This window comes from Ornithorhynchus anatinus, chromosome 8, assembly GCF_004115215.2.
Source record: "Ornithorhynchus anatinus isolate Pmale09 chromosome 8, mOrnAna1.pri.v4, whole genome shotgun sequence".
NCBI lineage: Eukaryota > Metazoa > Chordata > Mammalia > Monotremata > Ornithorhynchidae > Ornithorhynchus > Ornithorhynchus anatinus.
Window position 1 is genome coordinate 17,869,471 of NC_041735.1, and position 24,255 is coordinate 17,893,725.

At 41.1% G+C, this 24,255-nt stretch overlaps 1 protein-coding gene across 2 annotated transcripts in view; it reads left to right on the forward strand.

Annotated features, from left to right (window-relative positions):
• The window catches only part of SLC17A9 (solute carrier family 17 member 9), a 33,389-nt gene extending 10,085 nt beyond the window's left edge, over positions 1-23,304 (forward strand). The window contains exons 2-13 of one of the 2 annotated variants that reach the window (XM_039912950.1): positions 3,931-4,128; positions 4,858-4,997; positions 8,377-8,476; positions 11,274-11,404; positions 12,391-12,466; positions 13,282-13,378; positions 14,507-14,594; positions 16,668-16,702; positions 17,390-17,505; positions 18,061-18,116; positions 20,052-20,081; positions 20,809-23,304. In XM_039912950.1, the coding sequence (XP_039768884.1) occupies positions 3,931-4,128; positions 4,858-4,997; positions 8,377-8,476; positions 11,274-11,404; positions 12,391-12,466; positions 13,282-13,378; positions 14,507-14,594; positions 16,668-16,702; positions 17,390-17,505; positions 18,061-18,116; positions 20,052-20,081; positions 20,809-20,972 (1,231 nt within the window). In that variant the 3' untranslated portion in view covers positions 20,973-23,304. Of the gene's footprint in view, positions 1-3,930; positions 4,129-4,857; positions 4,998-8,376; positions 8,477-11,273; positions 11,405-12,369; positions 12,467-13,281; positions 13,379-14,506; positions 14,595-16,667; positions 16,703-17,389; positions 17,506-18,060; positions 18,117-20,051; positions 20,082-20,808 lie in introns of both variants that reach the window. The other variant, XM_007655773.3, reaches the window with a different exon arrangement.
• Positions 23,305-24,255: the final 951 nt, after the last annotated feature.

Here is a 24,255-nt window from a genome sequence, read left to right on the forward strand (position 1 = left end):
TACAATCTAGCAGGGGAGACGGACCCTAGAATAAATTACAAGTAGGTGGGAGCAATAGGGTTTATACGTGTACATAAATATGGGGGTGGGTCCTCCTCCATGTTGTGTGTGTGTGAGGTAGGGAAAGGGGGCAAGGGCTGGGTTAGCATGCACACAAAAATCTTTGTACTCTTCCCGAGACTCCATGTGCTCTGCACATAGTAAGCACTCAGTTAAATATGTCCCCGTAGGCCTGGGAACAACGTTATAGTGTGTATGCCTGACACCTACCCAGCTCCACTCCACCTCACAGGAACTCAGGTTCACATCCTTATGCCTCACCTCAGTCAGGCTGTGTCCCAGGATTGCTGCTTATTCAAAACTAAACAGCTTCCCTAAGCTAACATGGACTCAGGGTTGGCTAATCACATATTTCAGAAATAAGAGAAATCAAATTCCGTATATTATTTATTTCCTGGCTTCACTGCCATACTGTGTCCTTCATCCACATTAGTGTTGCCCCAAGAGATCACTCCATGCTCGATGGAGCTGGCCTCCTGGTGGGAGCTCATACCCACTTGGCAGAGTAGGTTCTGTAGGTGGTGCAGAGTTGGCAGCAGCCCAGCTCTAGAGGCAGAGGGAGTCTCTGTGGCCACCTCAGTCTCTTCTTTGGCCAGTGTGAACCCTCACTAGACATGGGGCCCAGGGTGAATATCTCGCTCGCCACCTCCTTCCTCTGGTCCCAGACAGCTGCTTTTTTTCTGAAAAAGTCTAAAAGAACAAATAGATATCCTTAAGCCACGAGAACTGAAGAATAAAGCTAGATGATCTGGGAGTGCTTAGGTGAAGGCATCAGCGCATTTATTTCATATGTGGAAGTGGTGTCTTTTTATTTTAGTTTTGGAACTACAATGTTTAGAATAGCGTATTTCCAGGTTTGTTCATCAATACCTGTAATGCTACATAAAAGTGGGTCAGAGAGGTTTCCACTCTGCATTGCAGACACTTTGCTGTGGAAAAATATTTTCATTTGCAAAGGGAAAAAATTGATCTTTTTTAGAAATGCCGGTTGAGGTCAGCTGAAACTTCTACTGTTGCCATGTCTCTTTCAGGGTAAACTTTGAAGGGTGACTAGGAACATTGATCACAATGACTTCTTGTTAAGGTCCTGGGCAGACTGTTCCTTGCTCATTTATTTGGATGCTTATTTATGTAAGCTAGGAGTGTCATTATGCTCTGAATCTGAGGCGGTAAAAAAAAAATCCATGTGCCAGCATGGTGACTGCCTTTGCTATAAATCCTGTGTCCTTTTCAAATCTAAAAAACAGACCAAAACCTGGAGAAATCTAGAGCACTGAATTGTGATGTTGTAATTCAGTGAAAATTGACTCCTAATGCCTCATCACTGACATTAAGAAGATGACTTCGAGGGGACTTGGAGGGAAATACTTGGCATTCTTATTTTCTCAGAGGAAATTGGGGCCACTGCTTGTTAATTTTCTAACCTATACCCAGAAATGTTCTTCTGGCTTCTCCTCCTTCAATCAATCAATCAATTATATTTATTGAGCGCTTCCTGTATGGAGACCACTGTACTAAGTGCTTGGGAGAGTACAGTATAACAGTATAATAGACACATTCCCACCAAGCTCACATTCCCAACAAGCTCACATTCCTCAGAAACTATCAGTGGATACCCATTACCTATCAAATAGAAGCTCCTGACCATTGTCTTTAAGGCACTCAATTATCTCTCCTTCCATTAGCCACTCCCACTACATCCTAGCACACATTCTTCTCTCAAGGCAACCTACTCACTGTGCTTTACTCTTATCTAATCCCCCTCTAATCGCTTATTTTTGCTCTTAACCTTGCTTGGAAGGACTTCCCCCTTCAAATCCACCAGACTTCAACTCTCCCCACCTTCAAAGTCTCCAGGAGTCCTTCTCTGATTAATCTCCTCTTCCTCAATTTAGCCCCCAAACTACCACTTCAGAACTTCCACACCACAACCACCTGTACCACTTGAGTACGTAGCTATTACTTAATAATTGCAGTATTTGTTAATTTCAGTATTTGTTAAGCACTACTATGTGCCAGGCACTGTGCTAAGAACTTGGATGGATACAAGCATATCAGGTTGGACACAGTCCCTGTCCCACATGAGGCTCACAGACTCAATCCCTTTTTTACAGATGAAGTAACTGAGGCCCAGAGAAGTGAGTGACTTGCCCAGGGTCACACAGAAGACAGCATTCACTCTTCTATAAAGCCACTTTCCTATCTGGTAAATTATTTTAGTGTCTCTCTCTTCCATTGATTGTGAGCTCTAGGTCAGAGATCATGTCTACTCACTGTTGTACTCTCCCAGGCATTTAGTACAGGTACTCAAGTAGCATTGATTGATTGAAGGACAGTTTGTGCTTAAATAATGAGAAAACAGAACAGACACAATGGGAAATAAATACCTGCCATTCCCTTGAGTAGCTGTTTTTCTTTAGGATAATGATCTTTGAATAGAGTGCAGTTAACTAATTGGTGTAAAACTTTGAGGGTCAATAAACTGGGTTTCTCTTTCCAATCCGAAATAATTCTATTTGCTCTCCTAGCTTAAAAGCAGAAACTTAGCCCCGGGGTGTTGGGGGCCGGGAGGAGAGAATGGTAAGACTCATAAGAATTTCCTCTTGTTCTTTTCTATCTTGGTAATCATCTTAATAGCTTCCTTGTTCCACATGTAATAAAACCAGTTTCTTTGGCAGCTGGAAGTGTGAGGTGGCAGTCACTGGGCTTTTAACATAGTTTGCTTGAACCTTTCTTGAACAGCATATCCTCATTTTAATCAACACTACAGTAACAAACTTTTCACCCTTAAGACTTAAAGGAAAATACTCTTAAAAATCAGAGTATTTTAGGACAAACATGAGGATCTGTGGTGAAGCAGTTTGAGGAGATACCTGCTTATCCTTAAGCTGAACTAAATCAATACTCTCTACCCTCCCCTTTCTTAAACTATAAGCTCAGCACCTCGCCCAGTTGGTGTGGGATCTAGGTCATAAGGGCAATCACAGGTATGTTGCTTCCCTGTTGGGGTGGAGTTTTTAGACAACAGAAAAACTTTACAAGGCTGTAGTTCTGATCTTTAAACCACTTCCCTTTGGGAACAATTTCTACCAAAGATTGATATTTGTCTGCACTGGCTGATTTCTCCTGCATGATCAGGGAGGGGGCCAGCACCCTAAAACCCAGACCTGGGGCAGTTGCTCTGAATCATCCTTTGGGAAGGATGGCCATGTGCCTATTACTCAAACATAAGCTGTGCACTTCCATGATTGATGTATCTGTCTAAATTATGGAAGCCATAGGAGCCTAGGACATAATTCAGCAGACCCCACTGTGGAAGTCAGCATCTTCAGTCTACCATACCTATTCACTAGTCTGCAAGGACAATCTGCATTTTATTTGTCTAGTTTCAGTCTAATCATCTTTGGAATGTCTGTCCATGTAAACTCGTTTTGGGTAGGGAATGAGTCTGTTTATTGTTACACTGTACTCTCCCAAGCACTTAGTACAGTACTCTGCACACAAGTGCTCAAAAAATATAACTGAATGAAATGAATGAATGAATGAAATACGGGCTGTTATTTATTTTGATTGCATATCTGATTGGGAGCTGAGGGGATCAACCTCTTTCCAGCTTTCATCAATGGTCCTTGCCTGATAGGACTCCCCTCACAATCTTTTGGTTCTCCTTGTGGGTTTCATTGCATCCTCACAAATGTTCATAATGTACTAGGAGATGGCAGTGTTCATGGTTTGAAGGAATTAAGCTGGTTTTCTTGGGCATGGTGAAGCTAGAGAGAGGGGATTTAGGATGCCATCAAAGGAACTCATTTTCCTGCAAGCTCCATGTCATTCTAATTATATAATTTGTGTTTCTTTTGCTTCTGTTAGACCCGAATGCCAGGTATGGACTGTGATGCTTCTGCTAGGGACGTGCCTGTTATACTGTGCCCGGGTCTCCATGCCCATCTGTGCTCTGTCAATGAATGAAGATTTTGGCTGGAACAAGAAACAATCTGGAATTGTTTTGAGCAGCTTCTTCTGGGGTTACTGCTTAACCCAGATCATCGGTGGGCACCTCGGTGATCGGTAATTCAACTGTTTTTTATACCCACTTTGAATTATGTGAAACCAGAAGTCCTTTCCTCCATCAGTTAGGAAAATAGGACTTAGTGATGCTTGGTTAGTCAGAGGGCCCTAGTAGAGAGGAAAAAAGAGAACAAAGTGATAAGGCAGAAAAACATATGAGGAAGTAGTTTTCTTAAAGGAATAGATATTAAATAATAACAAAAAGGAGAATTTCCTGGGAAATGTACCGAGAAAGGAGAGGAAGTCACTGTAAATTTTAGAATCTTTAGACCCAAATCACTTGGTTGGAGTGAGGTGGTCTTAATGAGTCATGAAGGGAGGCAAGGAACTTTTTCTCCTGTTTCTGCGTAGTCCCCCTGTGGTTTCAACACTTGGCTTCATTTTTTTTCCAAGTTCCTTCCAGTCTTGTTTAAAAACAAACAAAACTACTCTAGGTTAGAAGAACCTGTCTCAAGTTTTACTTTTTTTCTTTACATGAAGTGCTGTCCTATTATATTTTTTAATGACCTAAGCAGTGCTTTTATAGGAAGCCAAGGCACCAGCCCAGGAGAATGAGTGCCAATGAGAGGGGTAAAGTGGAAAACTCCATTAAGAGAAGGTGAGGGGAGGGGTGGGCGCGCCGTCCTCTCTCTATAAACATTTCCCGGTCTCTATCATTTAGAACACATGCTGCCAACTTCTTCCCGCTCAGATCCCCCTTTTCAGTGTATTTTTTTGTATCTCTTGCAGAATTGGAGGAGAGAAAGTCATCCTCCTTTCAGCATGTGCCTGGGGATTTATCACAGCCCTCACCCCACTGCTGTCACACCTCAGCAATGCCCACTTGGTCCTTATGACCCTCTCTCGAATCCTCATGGGTCTTCTTCAAGGTAAGGAGTGGAGTAGTACATGCATTTAGTATTGGACTGTATTTTGTCATTGTACTAACTCTGGGACATCATCATTGAAAGAGTCTATTATTCCTGTGTACTAGATAAAGAATGGAATGGGAAAGAGCTATGCGTATGGAGATATGTGCAGTATATAATATCTAGTTGCGCTTCAGTGATATATGTGAAAATGAGGTGTGTATAGATAACTGAATAAAGTGTATAAATAATATAGAGAAAATGCAACTTCCTTTCAACAAATGGATCATTATTATTGATTTATTTCACTCAAGATGCATGCTTTTGGAAGCGATCTCTAGTTTCTTGACACACTGAGTTCAAAGGTTGAGGATCCAAAAGAATGGTAGTTAAACCATTGAGGAAAATATTCCTGTTCTCTTATTACAGTCTCCAAGGGAGGGGGTTCCCAACCTTCACCAGGATGCTAAGAATTGGAAAAATTCTTCTTAATACTGAAATCCTTTTCACTACAGTTTAAGCCCATTTTCTATGAGAATACCAAAACTTCCACCACTTTGGCTATAAAACATCTGGTTGAATTTGAAGACTTCTGCTGGAGAGTGATCATAAAGAGGATGGTTAAAATAATGATATTTATTATGCACGTATAATGTGCCAGCTCTTGACGTGCACACCACACACACACACACACACACATAAACATATGTAATTCAGTCTGACAAAGTTCCTGCCCCAAAAGGGCTCACAAGCTGAGAGGAAAAAATGGTTATTTTATCCTCCTTTTACAGATGAGGAAACTGAAACAGAGCTGCTGAGTGGCTTACCCAAAGTCACATAGCAAGCAATGGCTTCCCACTCTAGACTGTAAGCTCGTTGTGGGCAAGGAATGTGTCTGCCAACTTTGTTTTGTTGTACTTTCCCAATCGGTTAGGACAGTGCTCTGTACAAAGTAAGCGTTCAATAGATATGATTGATTGAAAGTGGCACAGCTGGAATGAGAACTCTGATCTCCTGATGTCTAGTCCCATGCTCTTTCAGTAGAACACACTACCTTCCATAAATATATAACCATGTTGTGAAATGCTGGCACTTTCTCAACAACCCAACAATGATAACGATCCCATTCTGGGTTCTGGCAGCAATTATCTGATGTACTGAGTATTAATTACCCAGTTAAAGCCCCAGAGCTAGCTATGAGATTGATTCTTCCATAGAAGTTTTCTAAATTCTCTTTTGTATCAGTTGTGCTCAGGTGATCCCATTGGAAATGGCAATGACAGTTTTCCACTTGCCATCTTAGAACTTGACCAACCCCATTTTGGACAACGGGCATTTGGGATTGATTACGAGGACTTGGGATGATCTTTTGGAGGACCTTGTCTTCATGAATGAAAGATTTTTTTTTACCCGTTGAATCCCTTAGGACAGTGCTTGGTCCCATTTTGGCGTTCAGTCAAAGTTGCTGCTGATGAGAGGTTCTTGTCCTAGAATTCCGGTGGAATTATAAAACCCTCCAGCCAGCAGGGCCTCACAGAATATATATATGGGGTCTGGCCCACTGTCTGAATGCAAGTGAATGCCTAAAAACCTTCCTGAATTTAAAAGAACAAAAACTAGAATGGATACTGAATTTCACTCAGGGATGGAAATGAGGGAGAAGAACATGTTTTTTGGTGGCGTCTTCTGGTTCCAAAACTTTGCAAGTCATGATTCACTTCACAGTTATTATCATTAATAATAACTGATTCTTGAGCCAAGAATCCCCCTTTCCCTCTCAGATTTCCCTTGAAATTCATAATTTATATCCTTATTTTTAATCTTTACATCAAATGATGACCCTGGGACCAAGGGCCACTCAATTAGAATGTTTGGGGGAAAATTAAGTGCTATATAAATTTAAATTAGTGCTACTGTTAACATTATAACTATAATAGGATAATGATATTAGAGCAGCAGCGTGGCTCAGTGGAAAGAGCATGGGCTTTGGAGTCAGGGCTTATGAGTTCGAATCCCAGCTCTGCCACTTGTTGGCTGTGTGACTTTGGGCAAGTCACTTAACTTCTCTATGCCTCAGTTCCCTCATCTGGAAAATGGGGATTAAGACTGTGAGCCCCACGTGGGACAACCTGATTCCCCTATGTCTACCCCAGCGCTTAGAACAGTGCTCGGCACATAGTAAGCGCTTAACAAATACCAACATTATTATTATTATTATATTATCTTATTTTAGTGCTTAGGAAGGGAGGACTGGTGTCCTTGAAAGTGACCAGGAAACTCTTATGGTAACTCTTCTCAGGCATTTCCTCATCTTCCATCCTTGGCTTCTCCTGAGCTCAAATAGTGTACTAAATAAGAGAAGACTATAATATAATAATAGTGGTATTTGTTAAGCACTTACTATTTGCCAAGAACTAAGTGCTGAGGCATATACAAGATAATCGGTCACTTGTAGGGCTCAGAATCTAATTAGGAGAGAGAATAAGGATTGAATCCTCATTTTGCAGATGAGGGAACTGAGACAGAGAAGTTAAGTGATTTGCCCAATGTCATACAGCAGGCAAGTGGCAGAGCCAAGATTAAAACCCAGGTACTCTCCCAGGCCTGTGCTTTTTCCATTAGGTCACACTGCTTCCCATGGACAGCTCTTCTCCTGAAAGGAGATTTTTCACAGGAAATGGATTTTTATTATTGCAGTTTTGGGGCAATGTTAATGTTAAAACAAAGAGAGATTCAGACAGTTCATAATGATCAGGTTATCATGTGATCAGAGTACGAGAAGAACAGCACTGAGTAGAGAGAACTTCATGTCACAAGACATGTGATGAGCTGCATAATAAGCCCATTGTAGGTTCTAGATAACTTAAACACATATTGGTTTTTCTGTTTTTCTTTGACTTCTGTTTTTTCAGTCTCTTTTTAAAAAATTAATTTTTTTTATTTTTATTTCCTTCCTCACTGCAAGACCAAAAAGTAATGGTTGGAGCACCAGACAGGAATTTCTGTGGCACTAAGAAAAAGCTATTTGCCCTCCCTTTGCTTCAGGTTCCTCTTTTGAAAAATTAAATACCTTTCCTGTGTCCTAATCCTCTCCAGTATCTTTGAATATCTTCATTGGTTGGCTCTTCTATAAAATGGAGGTTATCTTTGCAAAGTATTTTGTCCTTAAGGGGAAAAGTAAAGATTGAATACAAATTGACATTTGTTAATGTGAGCCCATTGTTGGGTAGGGATTGTCAGTATCTGTTGTTGAATTGTACTTTCCAAACTCTTTGCACACAGTAAGCGCTCAATAAATATGATTGAACGAATGAATGAACAATTTAACATTTGCTAAGGTATGTGAGCCCAGAGATACTACCTCTTTGGTGTCTCATTCAGTGTGTGTTTTTGATCCTAGGAGTTTATTTCCCAGCTCTGACAAGCCTACTGTCTTTGAAAGTCCGGGAGAGTGAGCGAGCATTCACGTACAGTACTGTGGGTGCTGGTTCTCAGTTTGGGTAAGTTCTACTGATACAGTTGTGAAAGAAAGGAAAGAAAGACATGAGTTCATTTAGCACTTTGTTGCCCCAAATCTGCTGTTGACTCTGAATCATGTGTAACTAAGTCTCTAAAGATTGCCATGCGGGAGGAAACACCAGAAATTGTTTATGGCCACAAAAGACAAAAGCATAAATCACACCTGGATCCGGAGATGACATACATCCTTGAGGGCATCATTTCTGGATGCTGAGCCTGAGGCTATTGCTTCAGGATAAAAACAGAGGCCCTTTGCCTAAGTGTTTATTCCCTTTGAAATGCATCTGTTCCTTCATGACTCTTTCCCTCTTTTCTGTGTCTTGGGGGTTAGTGGGTTTAATGATGGGGGGTTGGCAAGGAGTCTGGGAGAGCTGAAATGCAGGAACTTTCCTTTCTTTTTTTTATCTGTCCTGGTAGGATTTCATAGGCCTTTTTTTCCCCCTTTCTGAATTCTCTTAGCCTATTCTGTAGCTCCCCAGTTTCAAGTCTATAATAGTATGCAGGCTTACAAACAGGATTTGAAAAAGAGAATCCCTATTTTTCAGTGGGGGACTAGGAGATCAGAAAGTTATAAAGGACAGAGTCATAAAGAACAGAGATGCATTTTTCAAGAATGACCCAAGAAGCAGCCTCAGGCATCTTCATATATAGAAATGTGTCTACAGTATATATTTGAGGAACTGGGTTTTGTTGGTCCTTTTAAATTTCCTTTTCTAATTTTCCCCACCTCTGAAATGCTTTTAGGGAGGTTGTTTTGGAGGCTATTTGAAACATGGTTTTAGTGTTAATTTTACACAAGTAAGGGTTTTTGCATTTTCTAGAGGCAGAACCCTTTTGCAGGATGTGCATGATGTTGGATGGATGATGCTTCAGGTCTTCCCTGGCACTCACACCCCCTCCCCACTTCTTCCTACACTGTCCCTGTCCTCTGTTGACCGCCTCCCTGGCTGGAAGGTGAAGGGAGTGCCAGCTGTGGTGTCTCACTGCAACTTGATTTGTATTCAATCTTTACTTTTCCCTTAAGGACAAACTACTTTGTAAAGATACCCTGCAGTACAGTGCTCTGCACACAGTAATCAAAAAATATGATTGAATGAATGAATGAATGAACTCCCTGGGGTTATGTTGGTATTTGTTAAGCGCTTACTATGTGCCGAGCACTGTTCTAAGCGCTGGGGTAGACACAGGGGAATCAGGTTGTCCCACGTGGGGCTCACAGTCTTCATCCCATTTTACAGATGAGGTAACTGAGGCACCGAGAAGTTAAGTGACTTGCCCAAAGTCACACAGCTGACAAGTAGCAGAGCCGGGGTTCGAACCCATGACCTCTGACTCCAAAGCCCGTGCTCTTTCCAGTGAGCCACGCTGCTTCCCAGGAAAAGGAAAAGGATTTCCTTTTCAGGCATCATCTACTTCTTGCTTTCCCCTGAAAAAGCCATCCATCCATTCCTGAGACACCAAAGAGTAGAGCCAGTGTTGTCAGTGCTATCCAGTCCTGGCCTACAGATCTTGGGCCAAGCAGAGGGTTTAGTTTGGTGTGGGATATAGGGTCCTTGTTCCCATTCCCCTTCCCCTTCCACTGACCTTGACTTTGATGGAGCAGACATTCCAGGGCAGCATGTTGGTGGGTGTATATCTTGGAACAGTGGGAGCTGGTTCTTTGTACTGGGACCTTGAAATCAATAAACTCAGTCAGCTCATGGTATACTATATCAGATTAAAATATTTTCAGCAACCTGACCAGTATTTGTATTTGTTTTCAAATACTGGATGCCAAAGAGCTCTGGTGCAGAGTACCACAAAACAGCTGCAGAATGGAGAAAAGAGGGAGTAGAATTCGAATGACATAAAATACATAAAGAGCTCTCAATTAGCCATGCTAATGAGGGATGAGAATACCAGGGATAATTGAAATAGTGATAATATTTAGTAACGTGTGTAATAATGTACTAGTGTGTGCAGAGCACAGTTCTAAGTGCTTGGGAGAGTACACTATAACAGACACATTCCCTGCCCACAGTGAACTTACAGTCTAAAGGAGGAAGCAGACATTAATATAAATAAATTATGGATAAATACATAAGTGCTGTGGGGTTGGGAGGGGGGTTGAATAAAAGGAGCAAGTCAGGGCAACGCAGAAGGGAGTGGAAGAAAAGGAAAAGAGAGCTTAGGGAAGGCCTTAAAACTAGCTGGAGATCATTGTTAATGCAGAAATAATGCTAAGTCCATCCCTATTCTAGTCATTTGCCCCTCTCTGGACTGATTTTCTTCATCAAATGGAATGTAACGAACCTGTTTGGGAAGAGAAATTCTCTTGCTCCCATTCCATTGTCAACAAGGCTTGTGGCCATGTGGTAGTTCTATAATTGATCGGATGCTGACTCTGAACCTTTGTTCAAGGTGGTTTTTTTTGTATGGAAGAACCTCATTTCTCCTACAGGACATCATATCTGTCTTCCTTTAAATCATAAGCCCTTCCCCTCCTCTTTGTTGTTTTCCCAAATAATCTCTTGCCCACCAGCATAGGCCACTATCTCCTTTCCTCTAGTCATCCCTGCAGCTGCTGTATCTAAGCAAACTTCTTTTAGTTGATTGTGAAATTTCTCTATTAGATTGGCTCCTATAAGTAAGGGATGTTTTTAATATGGAACCAAACCCCCCTGTTCAGTCTTGTGTATGTCTGAGGGTATTCAATACTTGTTGATGATTTTGTCTTTGGGAGCTAAGAAATTGATTTGAGAATGACCCGCACTGGTTTTCCACATCTTGTTGTTCCAGGACCCTGGTGATTGGTGGAGCTGGGTCCCTTCTTTTGGACTGGTATGGCTGGCAGAGTGTCTTTTATTTCTCTGGTTTGCTCACTTTGCTTTGGGTTTATTACATGTGCAGATACCTGCTGAATGAACAAGGTAAGAAGGCCAGTGCAGGAAGCAAGTTCTGATATCCTGGTTAAGGCTTAATGGAAAGTTAGCAGATTTCTTCCCATTATCATTGAATATTATGTGGAAAAGGTGAAAAAAAATTGAAAGGGCTATATAACTGACTGAAGAGATGATATAGTTGAAGATGTTGGAAAATTTATCAGGGCAAGCTTGATGAAGAAAGACAGATTTGAGGTGTTTTGATGTGAATAAAGATGTGGGCTGTCTTAAAGGGAGTTCCATGTCTGGTGAACAATGAGAGCAAGGAACAAGGATAAGGGAGTTGAGACCAGGTACAAGCTCAATTCTCTTGCTCCAATATCAACAACATAGATGAATAACTATAGAAACACAGGGAGCAACCTCCTACTTCAATTTTTTTCCACCTTCCTTAGCACTGGTGCATATGCTTGTATTGAGTTATTTATTTTGACCATTCCAGTTGTAAATATTTTTATTTTTGCATCTTCTATTAGAGTGAAAGTTCCCTGTGGGCTGGAAATGTGTCACTTCTGTATTCTGTACTTCCCAAGCACCTAGTACAGTTCTCTGCACTAATTGGGTGCTCAGTAAATGCTTTTTTGAATGCTTTAAAAATTGGAGGTGCCAGTGGTAAAGAATTAAATTCTGAGCATATTCAAGGGGTTCAAAATCAAGGGCAATATATGCCAGTAATTTGTCTAAGAATTAGGCTTCAGGTTTAACTCTGCATTCTAGATTCTTAGCAATTGGGTAAGGGGCTAGTTACTCAGGGGGTGAATGTAAATACCACAGCTCTTAATACTTCAGAGCTAGGGTCAAATAATTTGCATATAAGTTTGATGTGAAGGGGGATTTTTATATATGTGGCAGTGAATTTACAACAGGCTACATTTAATTGGCCTGCTTGAAATTAATACCATTGAATGGTTACTAAATGTGGATTTATTGTTAAATGTATATATCTCCCTTAGAACTCATACTGTCTCTTGGAGTTTTAGCAAAAGGTTTTCCCATGTCAAAACAAATGAAAATTCCTTGGAAACAGTTATTTAAGAAGGCTCCTGTCTGGTGAGTAGATGTCTTGAGATCTTTTTCTTTTTCGGTAGGGAGTGGTGGTATTCATACACCTTGTGGTTAATTTCATACTGTCCAGAGTAGTGCCATGAAATCTGAGCATCTAGCCATTGTGTCCTTGGTGATACTTTGTGGGCATTTCAAGGGTAGGCCTCTCATTGACTTGGTAGAGATTGTGGGTTTGTGGGAACAGGATATCATTCAAGACTGCTGATTGGAAGTTAATTGCTGACATTCCATGGAGAAACAGCATATCCTAGTGGAAAAACCACATTTCTGGGAGTTAGAGGACCTGGGTTCTAATCCTGGCTCCGCTACTTACTTGTCTACTGTGTGACGTAGAGCAAGTCACTTCTCATTATTTCTCTGGACCTCAGTCCTCATCTGTAAAATGGGGATTAAGACTGTGAGGCCTTTGTAGGACTGGGACTATGTCCAACCTGATTATCTTTTATCTACCCTGGTGTGTAATTCAGGGCCTGGCAAGTAGTAAGTGCTTAACAAATTCCATTAAAAAAAAAGAAAAAAATCACCTTCTCAACTTGAGGAAGGGGACCTGCTGACTTCCTGATAATATAGACTTTGAGTTTACACACTCCAATTATAAAGAGTTAGCAGTTCCTCATCAAAATCTCCAGGAATTATTAAAGGACAAGGTTGTCCTACTAGCATATGGTTAGGAGTTATTAAGGGAGCCTGATGTTTCTTATTTGTGTGAAACTATTTGGTATGTAATTCGACTAATGAAACCATCCGATTTTATCAAGAGCTGCTTAACTGAGTCATTCTTTCTGGATCTTTATTCCTAGGGCTGTCATATTTGCTCAGCTCTCTTCAGCCAGTTCATTTTTCATTCTTCTTTCTTGGCTGCCAACTTTCTTCCAAGAAACCTTTCCAGACTCTAAGGTGGGTAGCTATTGCAATGAAGTAGTGCTTTGAATGGAGTACATTGATATAGAGTAACTTTTTAGAAGCAACAACAATTCCAACTATTAAAAATCCATTAAAATATGTTTGAAGAAATTTCTCTTTCAGTATTTCTCTGGAGACTTGAGCCCAATTTGATTTTGAGATTACTGTTTATATATCTGTGGTTTCAACGGACCATTAAAATACTCTAACTACATTTGCTATATCATTAGCAATCATTTTATGTAATTTGTGTGCTACTGGATTTATAAATTTGTTGCCTGGTACATTTAGAAACCAGATAATTAAACTATGTATTAATATGGCTAATTTGCCCAAGGGAATATGCTCTTGGCCCATCTCATTTGCAGCCACATTTGCTAGCTTTGAGGCAAATGTTTTTTAAAAATTGTCCCATTTTCTAGTGATTATTTCCTATACATGGATGGGTTCATGGTTTCTTTTTTTTTTTACTTTTTTTTTGAAGCCAAGTAACATATAATATTTTGTATTTTTTGAGCAGTTAAGGTGGGCAGACCTACTGGCCAAATACAGAAACTGGGAAGGACTCCTCCACCAACAAACGTCATGCTGCAAGAGGGAACCATGTCACAGTGAATGTGTTCATAATTGATAATGTGGAGTGGAGATCTCCCAGAGACATCTTTTCCTTCTGATTTACCCTTATTCAGTGTTTTTCTGGAGACTTTATTTCAGTTTGTAGTTAAAACCTGGGTCCCCCTTACCCTTTTTGGCTGTCTCCAAATAGGGGTGCCATCCTCTGAAAGGCTAATCCACCCAAGATTACTGAAATGAGTTTCAGTAACAACATACAAGCAAGGGTATAGTAACTTTCCCCAACATAGACTCTACTAAGCTATAATCTTGCCTTGGCCAGTAGCGTGTCCCACACTATTACTATAAAGAGCAGAAGGAGCAGAAGGAGCTGCAACTTGCCCCTTTGCCAGGGCTTCATTTTCAGGGTGCCTTCTTCATGTAGCCCTGTAACCATGCTCTGATAACACTTCTGCAGCCTCAGGTAGTTTCTGCTTTCTTTGCTCCTTCAGCCAGAGTGAGAAAAAGTGATCTATCCTAACTACAGTGGTTATGTTTTCTCTTTTTCAGGGCTGGATCTTTAATGTCGTTCCCTGGTTGACTGCTATTCCAGCAAGTTTGTTTAGTGGATTCCTCTCTGATCATCTAATCAGTCAAGGTTCAAAAATATTTTTTTTCTCCCTAAACTGGGGTTCAGATGAGTTGGAGCTCTTTGCCTAGTGGATAGAGCATGGGCCTGTGAGTCAGAAGGACTTAGGTTCTAATCCCCGCTTTGCCACTTGTCTGCTGTGTGACCTTGGACAATTCACTTAACTTCCCTGTGCACCTTAGTTACCCCCTCTTTAAAATGGGGATTAAGACCATGAGCCCCTTGTGTGTGACAGGGACTGTGTTAACCCAATTTGCTTGTATCCACCTCAGTGCTTAGTAGCGCACCTGGAACATAGTAAACACTTACCAAATACCACAATAATTAGAGCCCATAGCACTATTCTATGGGATGAGAGGCCTCATTCTAAGCTTCTCTAAACTCAGAATGCCCACACCATTGTGTTGCCCCTCCAACCAACTGGACAACCTTGGTGTAACAGTGTGACACATCTGGGCTGAAGGGGCCACCTTGATGTTCATTTCTTTAGAGGGTTCACAGACAAGAAGGCTGAGTGTCTTGGGATTCATCAGCACCTCCTCACCCTTATTCCCTCACCACTAAGGAATTCGGGCAGACCTAGCCAGGCACCCTGAACTGCAGGCCAGTGCATCTAGTTCGGCCAGCCCTTAATCCCTTTGTTTTCACCAGGGTTGCCTGCTGCTCTTGAGGCTGTAGTCATTCAGGAGCACACCTGTGATTATGAAAAATTAGGGAAGTGAAAAGAGCACAAGCCTGGGAGCCAGAGGGTCTGGGATCTAATCCCAGCTCTGTTACTTGCCTGCTGTGTGAACTTTGGCAAATCAGTTAACTTCTCTGTGCCTCAGTTTCCTCATCTGTAAAATGGGAATTAAATAACTGTCCTCCCTCCTACTTAGGAAACCCTATATGGGGTTTACAGTCATTAGAGATTGTGTTTGATTTGATTATTGTGCTCTCCCAAGTGCTGACTTTGAGTACAGTGATCATTCCATAACCTGAAATGGAAAATGTGGATAAACTGAAATATTTAACTCTACATGCTATTGAGATGCTTTGCACACAGAAAGCACTCAGAAATATGATTGAATGAATGAATGAATATCTTGTATCTATCCTAGAGCTTAGTACAGTGCTTGTAATACAGTAAGTACTTAACAAATACCACAGTTGTTATTTTTATATTAATGCCAGTGTATTATTACATTGTAAGAGGTGGTAGACATTTCCCCTGGAAAATACATGGAATTGTAGGGCTCCTTCTGAAACTTGGAATAAGTTTTGACTCAGACACTTCATTAACAATAATAATAATAATAATAATGAATGTATTTGCTAAGTGCTTACTATGTGCCAGGCACTATACTAAACACTGGAGCGGATACAAGCAAATAGGGTTGGACACAGTCCCTATCCCACTTGGAGCTCAGTCTCAATCCCCATTTCACAGATGAGGTAACTGAGGCCCAGAGAAGTGAAGTGACTTGCCCAATGGCACACAGCAGACAAGTGGCAGAGCCGGGATTAGAACCCATGACCTTCTGACACCCAGGGCTATGCTGTATCCACTATGCCATAGGATTACCTTAGAACATTCTTACAATTGCCATGCCCTGAGTCCTGTCACCATACGCAGATGTAGGAGAAACTTGCACAAAAGCTGACAGCTCAAAGGAAAACTCAGCAATCCAGTTATTGTTTCAAGGTTGCAACCTGTTACCTGGTCTCTCCAGATTGCCCTGATTTATATTCATGCATCTAACATCAACACACCTTCAAATAAGCACCCTCAGGAAAGTACTCCCCTTTTTAGGCATGCTTACAGACATCTCTCTCTGTACTCATTTCCCTGTTTCTCTTGTCCTGCTGCTGGTGGTGAAATAGAGGCCCTTGTGGTATATATGGGCATGCTATGATATGATGAGTGCTTTCTTTACTGATCCCCCTTCCTTAGCTTGAGGGGTAATGGCCACACTCAATATATTTTGGTGTTCTCCAAGGACATTATGATGCTATTAGCATCTTCCCTGGACTTATTAAAGATCGGCATTTCAATAACATGTAGTGTCAAATATTTCAGTTTATCTACGTTTTCCATTTCAGGTTATAGAACGATCACTGTACGTAAAGTCATGCAGGTAAGAAAATTATTTGGAAGTCCCGTATTATCTGCCCTATTAGGCTTTCAGTTTCCTGAAGGAGAGCCCTTTGGCTTCTTAGCACCTAGATTTTTGCCCCTAAAATTGCATAATTTCTGTTTCCTTTAAATCTGTGGTTTATTTTGAGGCTGGCTTTATGGGTCCAAAGAGATCTTTTCCATCCATAGCTGAAAGAAGGAAGAAAGGTGGTATGCTGATTAGATAACAGGGTGAAGGGTAAGACTCATGATTTTAATTTGGGCCTCTTTCATTGGTTCATTGAATGACCTCAAGCAAATCACATAGCTGTCTGAGCCTCAGTTTTTCCAGCTATAAATTAAGGCCTCTACAATTTACCTCCCTGATAATTGTCCCATAGAATTTTCTTACCCGGTTAGGGCCACCAGAGTCCTTAGCTGGTAATGCCTAGAGGCATAGAATGTTGTTAAAAGTAAGAGAGGAGGTGCATTCAACAATTTAATGAGATTGGGATTAAATGTCATAACTCAATTTCTGTTTAGCCTAACTGATTTATTTTACTGCCTGCTTGAGCAACGGGTAAGGGACTGTTTATGTGAGAAGATTTGTGAGATCTGACCTCCAGAGAGAAACTCTCCAGTGTCTTTGCTTCCTTTCTGAAGAACTCAAGTTGAATCAGTTCCAGTAACTGACTTTGTTTTCCTGCAGGTGATCGGTTTGGGTGTTTCAAGTGTTTTTGCTTTGTGTCTGGGCCATACATCAAGCTTTTGTAAATCTGTAATATTTGCATCAGCCTCAATTGGACTTCAGACCTTTAACCACAGGTAAACAGACTTCTCCATTTTATGCCCTCTTTTACCCACTTCTGCAAATAAATTATAGTGTTTATGCAAATTGTCATTACAATTTAAGACACTTAATATGCACCTAATATTAGCACTTAGATTTGGATTATTTGCAAACTCCTAGATTGTCAGATCCTTGTCTGACACTTGTTTTAAGTTTGAGGAAACTGAGTTATCGAAAGGTTAAGTAACTTGTCCATGGTCATACGGAAGCTATGCCAGAAATGGGACTGTAGCTATTGAACTACCAATGCCTCTCTGTTGACAACCAAAGCTTGAATGCATTTTGCTGAATTTAAAAAATGTTGTATGGGCTTCTGGGTACTGTATCGTAAATTTACTGGTCTCATGTTTAGCTTTGGTTTTCTCCCGTTATTCTTTCCTTTTGATACTTTCCACCACCACCTTTTTCTTTGATTTTTCTTCTTGGAAAGGTAATTTGTTAGTCAAATGAAAGTGTCTCTGAATCTCATGGTGTGAGAAGTTCCAATCTTGCCCAGAGTAACCCGTGTCTTTTCATTTGTTTTGTAATAGCGGCATTTCTGTTAACATCCAGGATTTGGCCCCTTCATGTGCTGGCTTTTTGTTTGGTGAGGAAACATTTTATCATTACTTAGTGAAGGAAATCAACAGGAATTAATTTCAAGGGCCCAACCTCATAAATGTATCTGTTTAGTGTGGTTATAGTAATGATGTTTATTAAACACTTACAAAGTGCTGGGCATTGATTGACTTAAGCACTGGGAGGAAGTATAAGGACATTTGATTCTTTCCCAATCCCTGGCCTATAGGGGACTTACAGTTTGGGTAAGAGGCAGTGACACGGGGTAAATTCAATTAAAACAAGAAAATAGCAGTTTGTTACTGATGGAGGGATTCGTTTTCCAGCCTGTCACTGTGCCAGGGAGGGCCATCCTTCACTTGGACCATGATCGCCTTAGCAGCGTGGCTCAGTGGAAAGAGCATGGGCTTGGGAGTCATAGGTCATGAGTTCGAATCCCGGCTCTGTTGTCAGCTGTGTGACTGTGGGCTTAACTTCTCTGTGCCTCAGTTCCCTCATCTGTAAAATGGGGATTAACTGTGAGCCTCACGTGGGACAACCTGATTACCCTGTATCTACCCCAGCGCTTAGAACAGTGCTCTGCACATAGTAAGCGCTTAACAAATACCAACATTATTATTATTATTATTAAATGTACAGCTGCTTTCCAAGTCCTTTGCCTGTGGGCAGGATCAGGGCTCCTACAATAGGGAACAGCCATGAGGTAGGAGTGCCCCCTAGTGGTAGAGGATACGAGCTGCTCTCCTTCACCCAGGGTGGCATCACACCCTAAACAGTGAATTAATACCTGCTATAATAATAATAATAGTAATAATAACAATAATGGTATTTGTTAAGTGCTTACTATGTGCAGAGCACTGTTCTAAGCGCTGGGGTAGATACAGGGTGATCAGATTGTCCCCACGAGGGGCTCACATTTTTTAATCCCCATTTTTACAGATGAGGTAACTGAGGCCCAGAGAAGTTAAGTGACTTGCCCAAGGTCACACAGCAGACAAGTGGCGGAGTCGGGATTAGAACCCATGACCTCTGACTCCCAAGCCCGTGCTCTTCCACTGTCGTGCTGCTTCTCTAATAATGCAGAGCACTGCAGACAATAAGATATTCTTAGACCGGGAGGCTAGTGTGGGACAGGGACTGGGTCCGACTTGATTAACTTGTACCTACCCCAGTGCTTAGAACAGAGTCTGACACAGAATAAAGCACTTAACAGATACTGTAACAAAAGGTATGTAGTCCTTGACTGATATATTGTAAGTTGCTTGAAGACAAGAGTCATGTCTTTTTTCTTCGAAGAAGTAGCGTGACTCAGTGGAAAGAGCACGGGCTTGGGAGTCAGAGGTCTGCCACTTGTCAACTGTGTGACTTTGGGCAAGTCACTTAACTTCTCTGTGCCTCAGTTACCTCATCTGTAAAATGGGGATTAAGACTGTGAGCCCCACATGAGACACCCTGATCATCTTGTATACCTCCAGCGCTTAGAACAATGCTTTGCACATAATAAGTGCTTAGCAAATACCATTATTATTATTATTATTGCTTTAACTCTATTGTACCCTCCAAGCTTTTAGTTCAATGTTCTGCACATTGCAGGCTCTCAGTAAGTACGACTGATCAGTTGTCCCTGGGGATATTTTTTTTTACAATTAAAACTACTGGGTAAAAGCACCTGGATTAGAACACCCCTATTTTATATAAATTGAACACTGACAAAATTGAGTAAAAATAAAAAGCCAAGGAGGTGAAGGGAAAAAAAATTACCCAGGCCATTGGGTTTAGTGCCTTACAGATCCAGTTCTTTCAATATAAAAAAGAAGTAACAGACTGCTAGTCAGATATAGCAGACTGGTGCTTAAGTGGACCCATTTGACATTTTATTCATTTCCAGTGTCATGGGGTGAGGATTAATGTATGTCCCTTTTGTAATCTACTGTAGTCATGTACCTTGCTCTTTTTTTCACAGGTGTTGCCAACACTGCTGGGGCCTTAGCAGGTAAGAAGTATTCAGCTTGGAGAAGGTTTGTTCTGAGCTCGTTTCCCATGGTGTAGATGAGCTGGATTCCTAAAGATCTGGTTGTTCTGTGTGGATTTGGAGATAAAGTCCAGTGATTCACTTCTGGAGAAGCAGGTGTAGACACCTGTCCGAGGACTCAAGGCTATTTGCCTAGCAGCTGTTTCAGTGAAAAGGGCTGTATATGAGGGAAAAGCTTAGATTCCCCCAACCCAAAGTTGGCCATGGGTCAGCTCCTCAGCCTATTGTAGATTTTCCAGGTTTTACCTCTGCTCGCTAAATATCCACCTCATTTCTCATAACTTCTGACCTTCTGTGTGGCTAGATTAAGTTTGGGTGGGGGAGAATGGAAAACTGAGCTGGGACCCAAGAGACCTCATAGGAATTTGGACAGCAAGTGTCAGTGTGCATTCACCAAGTATCCATGGCTTGGTGATATATAGACAAAGCATCCAGATTCATATCAGATGAAGAGACCACATTTAATTGGATAAAAATCTATTTTGCTTTCATTTACTTTGCTGGTTAAAGGACTGTTTACATGAAGCCAATGGGAGAGACTAAATAGTGGTGTCTGTTTAGCTCCAGGATTCTGGAATGAAGACCAGAGTTGTACTTTGGATGAGCTTTTGTCATCAACTTTGTTCACTAAATACATGTAGCCATTTTCAATCAAATCTCTCATTTTTTTTTCTTTTCTGATATTCAGGTGTTGTTGGTGTGTATCTGGGGGGATATCTAATTGAAACCACCGGCTCATGGACTTCTGTTTTCAATCTGGTGGCCGTAGTTAGTAATCTCGGACTGTGTACATTTCTGATATTCGGAGAAGCCCAGAGAGTGGACACAATTTCTGGTTATGAAGACCTGTAGTGAGTATGGGAAGCTGAAGAGACAGGCAACCTAGACATCTAAAATTGTGATTTCAGTTTGTCACTGTAATGAAGAAACTCTATTGCTTAAGAGAAAAAGGTCCTCATAAACTGGAAGCAGGGGATAAATTCCTCAGTCAAGTAATATTCTTGGTCTAAAGGAAGGGAACAGCCTCGACAGTTCAACAAAATGTTATTACAACAAAGGAACTACCAGGGTTGATTCTGGTTGGAAGTCACTGCCGCTCCTCTGACTGATTGCTTCTGGCCTCGCTTGTCTTTGCGAACTTCTCATTCGGTTCAGAGGACATTCCCCAAATCCCCAACCTTACAAACTTCCCTGTGGCAAAAGTTAATGGCCTGGAGTTGGGGTAGCCTTCTCCTGTTTGACCTGCTGCTGCTTTAGTGGTCTAAGAAAAGGACACTCTTCTTAACTTACCTTCCTTTCCCTCCAGTACTACAGCACAGTGGTATGTGAGGAGTGCAGGAGGGCCAAGATGATGAGTTAAGGAGGAAGCGTAAAGCGTAATCCTGCCTCTCCGGGATAAGAACGACAGGTATTTTAACCTTAGCTAGTGAATGGGATCAAAGCCATCTAGGGCTACTCAGACCTGGGGAGTTTGAATAGTATACGGTCTCTTGCTGCACAAGAGTATGTGTCTTTTTAACTATGCATTCCAGGAATGCAAGAAACATCCCCAAGAACTCAGTAGAATGTGTTCTATTTATGTTATTTTTGTGTGCAATTGATCCAAAATAAATTGAGTGCTCAGCAAAGGAAATGCTGGGCTCATGTACCTTCTGGTATTGAAAGCTGCCAGTTTGAGTTGGTGGAAAGAGAGAGCAAGCTGGGGTAGGAAGAGCCCACATAGAATATTCAGAGTAAAATTAGAGACCTGGGTGGTAATCCTGACTCTTTTCCTGATTTTGTAGCCAAGTCTTCAGAAGGCCAAACCATAGAAATCCCAAAGCCAAATATTTTTTACTGGCAATAAGTTTGTCAGCCTAATTTTCAGTGTAGTGAATGGGGGGCTGCACTAGAGATATCTGTCAGGATTTGTGGATCAGCCAAACTCTATTGGTGTGAGGTTTTGACAGCCTGCCTTGATTTCTTGCACAATTGCATCCTTATCCTTGGGCTAAGCTCTTGATTGACACTGCTGCCTGAGGCAGGGGGGAACTGACAATATCCAAAGATAGCCTAAAAAACCAGCATGCCAAATGGCAAGTTTGCCATCCAACTGCTAAGTACTTTTCATCATTACCAATTCAATACAGCAGCCAGGGGACTGTGGGAGCCCATATTGGAAAGAGGAAGCCTGATTAAGGGAGGCTAGGGGTGTGGGAGGGTAGAAAATTCTAAAGTGTAATCTGTCAATCAGACAGACATTCTGAAATCCGGGCTACTCCCAGTAAAATGAGTAGCACAAGAACATTCCCTCTGGATGCACAGGGATACTCCCAGAGGTGTTTCTTTGCCTGGGGGTAGTGTCAAGTTGCAAAATCCAAATATTTTCAGCAAAAATATCCATTCTAAAAGTATATTTTTGTAATGCAGACTTGGCCACTAGGTGGTCAAAGGTAAGCCATGTCCTCTTTCAAAGCCTCAATTTCCCCCCCTGTAAAATACTGATATTAATATATGCTCTTCTAATTATAGATATGGTGAAGATAAATGACAGTGGGAGAAGTGTGTTAAACTCCCCAAAAGGCAGGTGCAATATAAATTTAAGGTACAGCACTAAAGTGTGCCATGAAGCATGACTTCACCTTGCCTTTTGTTCCAGGGTGATATGGAACCAACCACCTGCTTACTCGCTTTAAGAATTAAAGTAGTCATAGTCATGGAAAGGAAAATCATAAGATGTGTAAGATGATGTGCATAGAATTCTTTAAAAGACATGCCAATGAATGAATAAGACATCTACATAGCTTCAAAGGAATATTTAAAATGAGTGTTCCTTTTCCATCTTTGTATTATTTTAAAGAATCCATTTGTCATTTTTATGTGTTTAAGCCTAAAAATGAAAACTTCATTCTCAAAGTTCATTGAAAGTGAGTTTTAAAGCATGGTCTAAACCTCAAAATAAAGGTTTTGAAGGAACCGTTTTATTGAATCTTCATAGATGGAATTGCCAAGATTCCGGGCAGCTACAAAAATATAGGCCTAGAGTCAGCATTTAACAAGGGCCTCCTTCCCCCAGCCCAAGGCCCAATTAGGAACTAACAAAGTGTTTTTGTGTTTTGATTTTTTCTTTCATTCCCCAAACCTCAGGATGTTGTTTTGGCTAATTATTATTCATGTGCATTAAAGGTCATAAATACTGCCAAAATGTGTGTGTTCTCTCTCACTCTCCCTCTCTCTCCTCTCTTCTCTCTTTTTCTCTCTTTCTCTCACTCCATGTGTTCATGTTTCAAGTTGAAATTGGAAATTTAAACCTTTCAGGATCGAGGGCCTCTAGATTCACTTATTGAGAGTTTAGTGATGCAGAGGAAATAATTCCTTGGCTTTCAAATACTAAAACATGTAAACAGACTAACCAGAGATGGTGTAAAAAGGTCTCCACCCCTGGATAAAGAGAAAGAAAAAGGATTCATTTCTTGTAGGCACTTTAGGCATAAATCTGCATGAAAGCGAGAACTGGACCAAATGACTCCCCAACATCAGTTAAGTAGGGTAGAAGAAAAAGAAGCATTATGTGTCCACAGAGGTGCTGAAAGTGCATAGGTACAGCAGGAAATAGACACCACCCCTGGCAGATGGAATGTAGGACAGGAAATGGAGTTGGGCAGCAATGCTTGAGCTTCTTACCTCAAGAGATTATCCTTATTGTACTTAAGCTTCACAGGTCATTGGTTGCTGCTGCTTGTATTGAACTTCCACTACAATTTGTCAGTTTAAACCCTTAACCCTTAGCTTCAGCACAAACAGAAACTTTAAAAATAAGAGTAATGAAAATACCTCAAAACTATATGTCCCTTGCCAACTTCCCTAACCTCAGTGGGCTCCAGGGTCCTCAATGAACCAGAAAGTCAGGTGCTAGGAGTCAATCTTAGATTCAGTTACTTTTATCGGGGGAGGAGTAGGGTGACTTACAAAAATTGGAAAAGATACATCTACTAAAGTCACATTTCAATGACTTTAGTATTTAGGCATTGAGTCAAAATGATTAGTTGTAGGGGTCAAAGTGTTAAGCAGGATAGCTGTTATTTAGAGACATGCAGTTTTCATCCAAGCTCAGGGCTAGTTAGTCACAAGTTTCTTATGTTTGATTCTATAAATC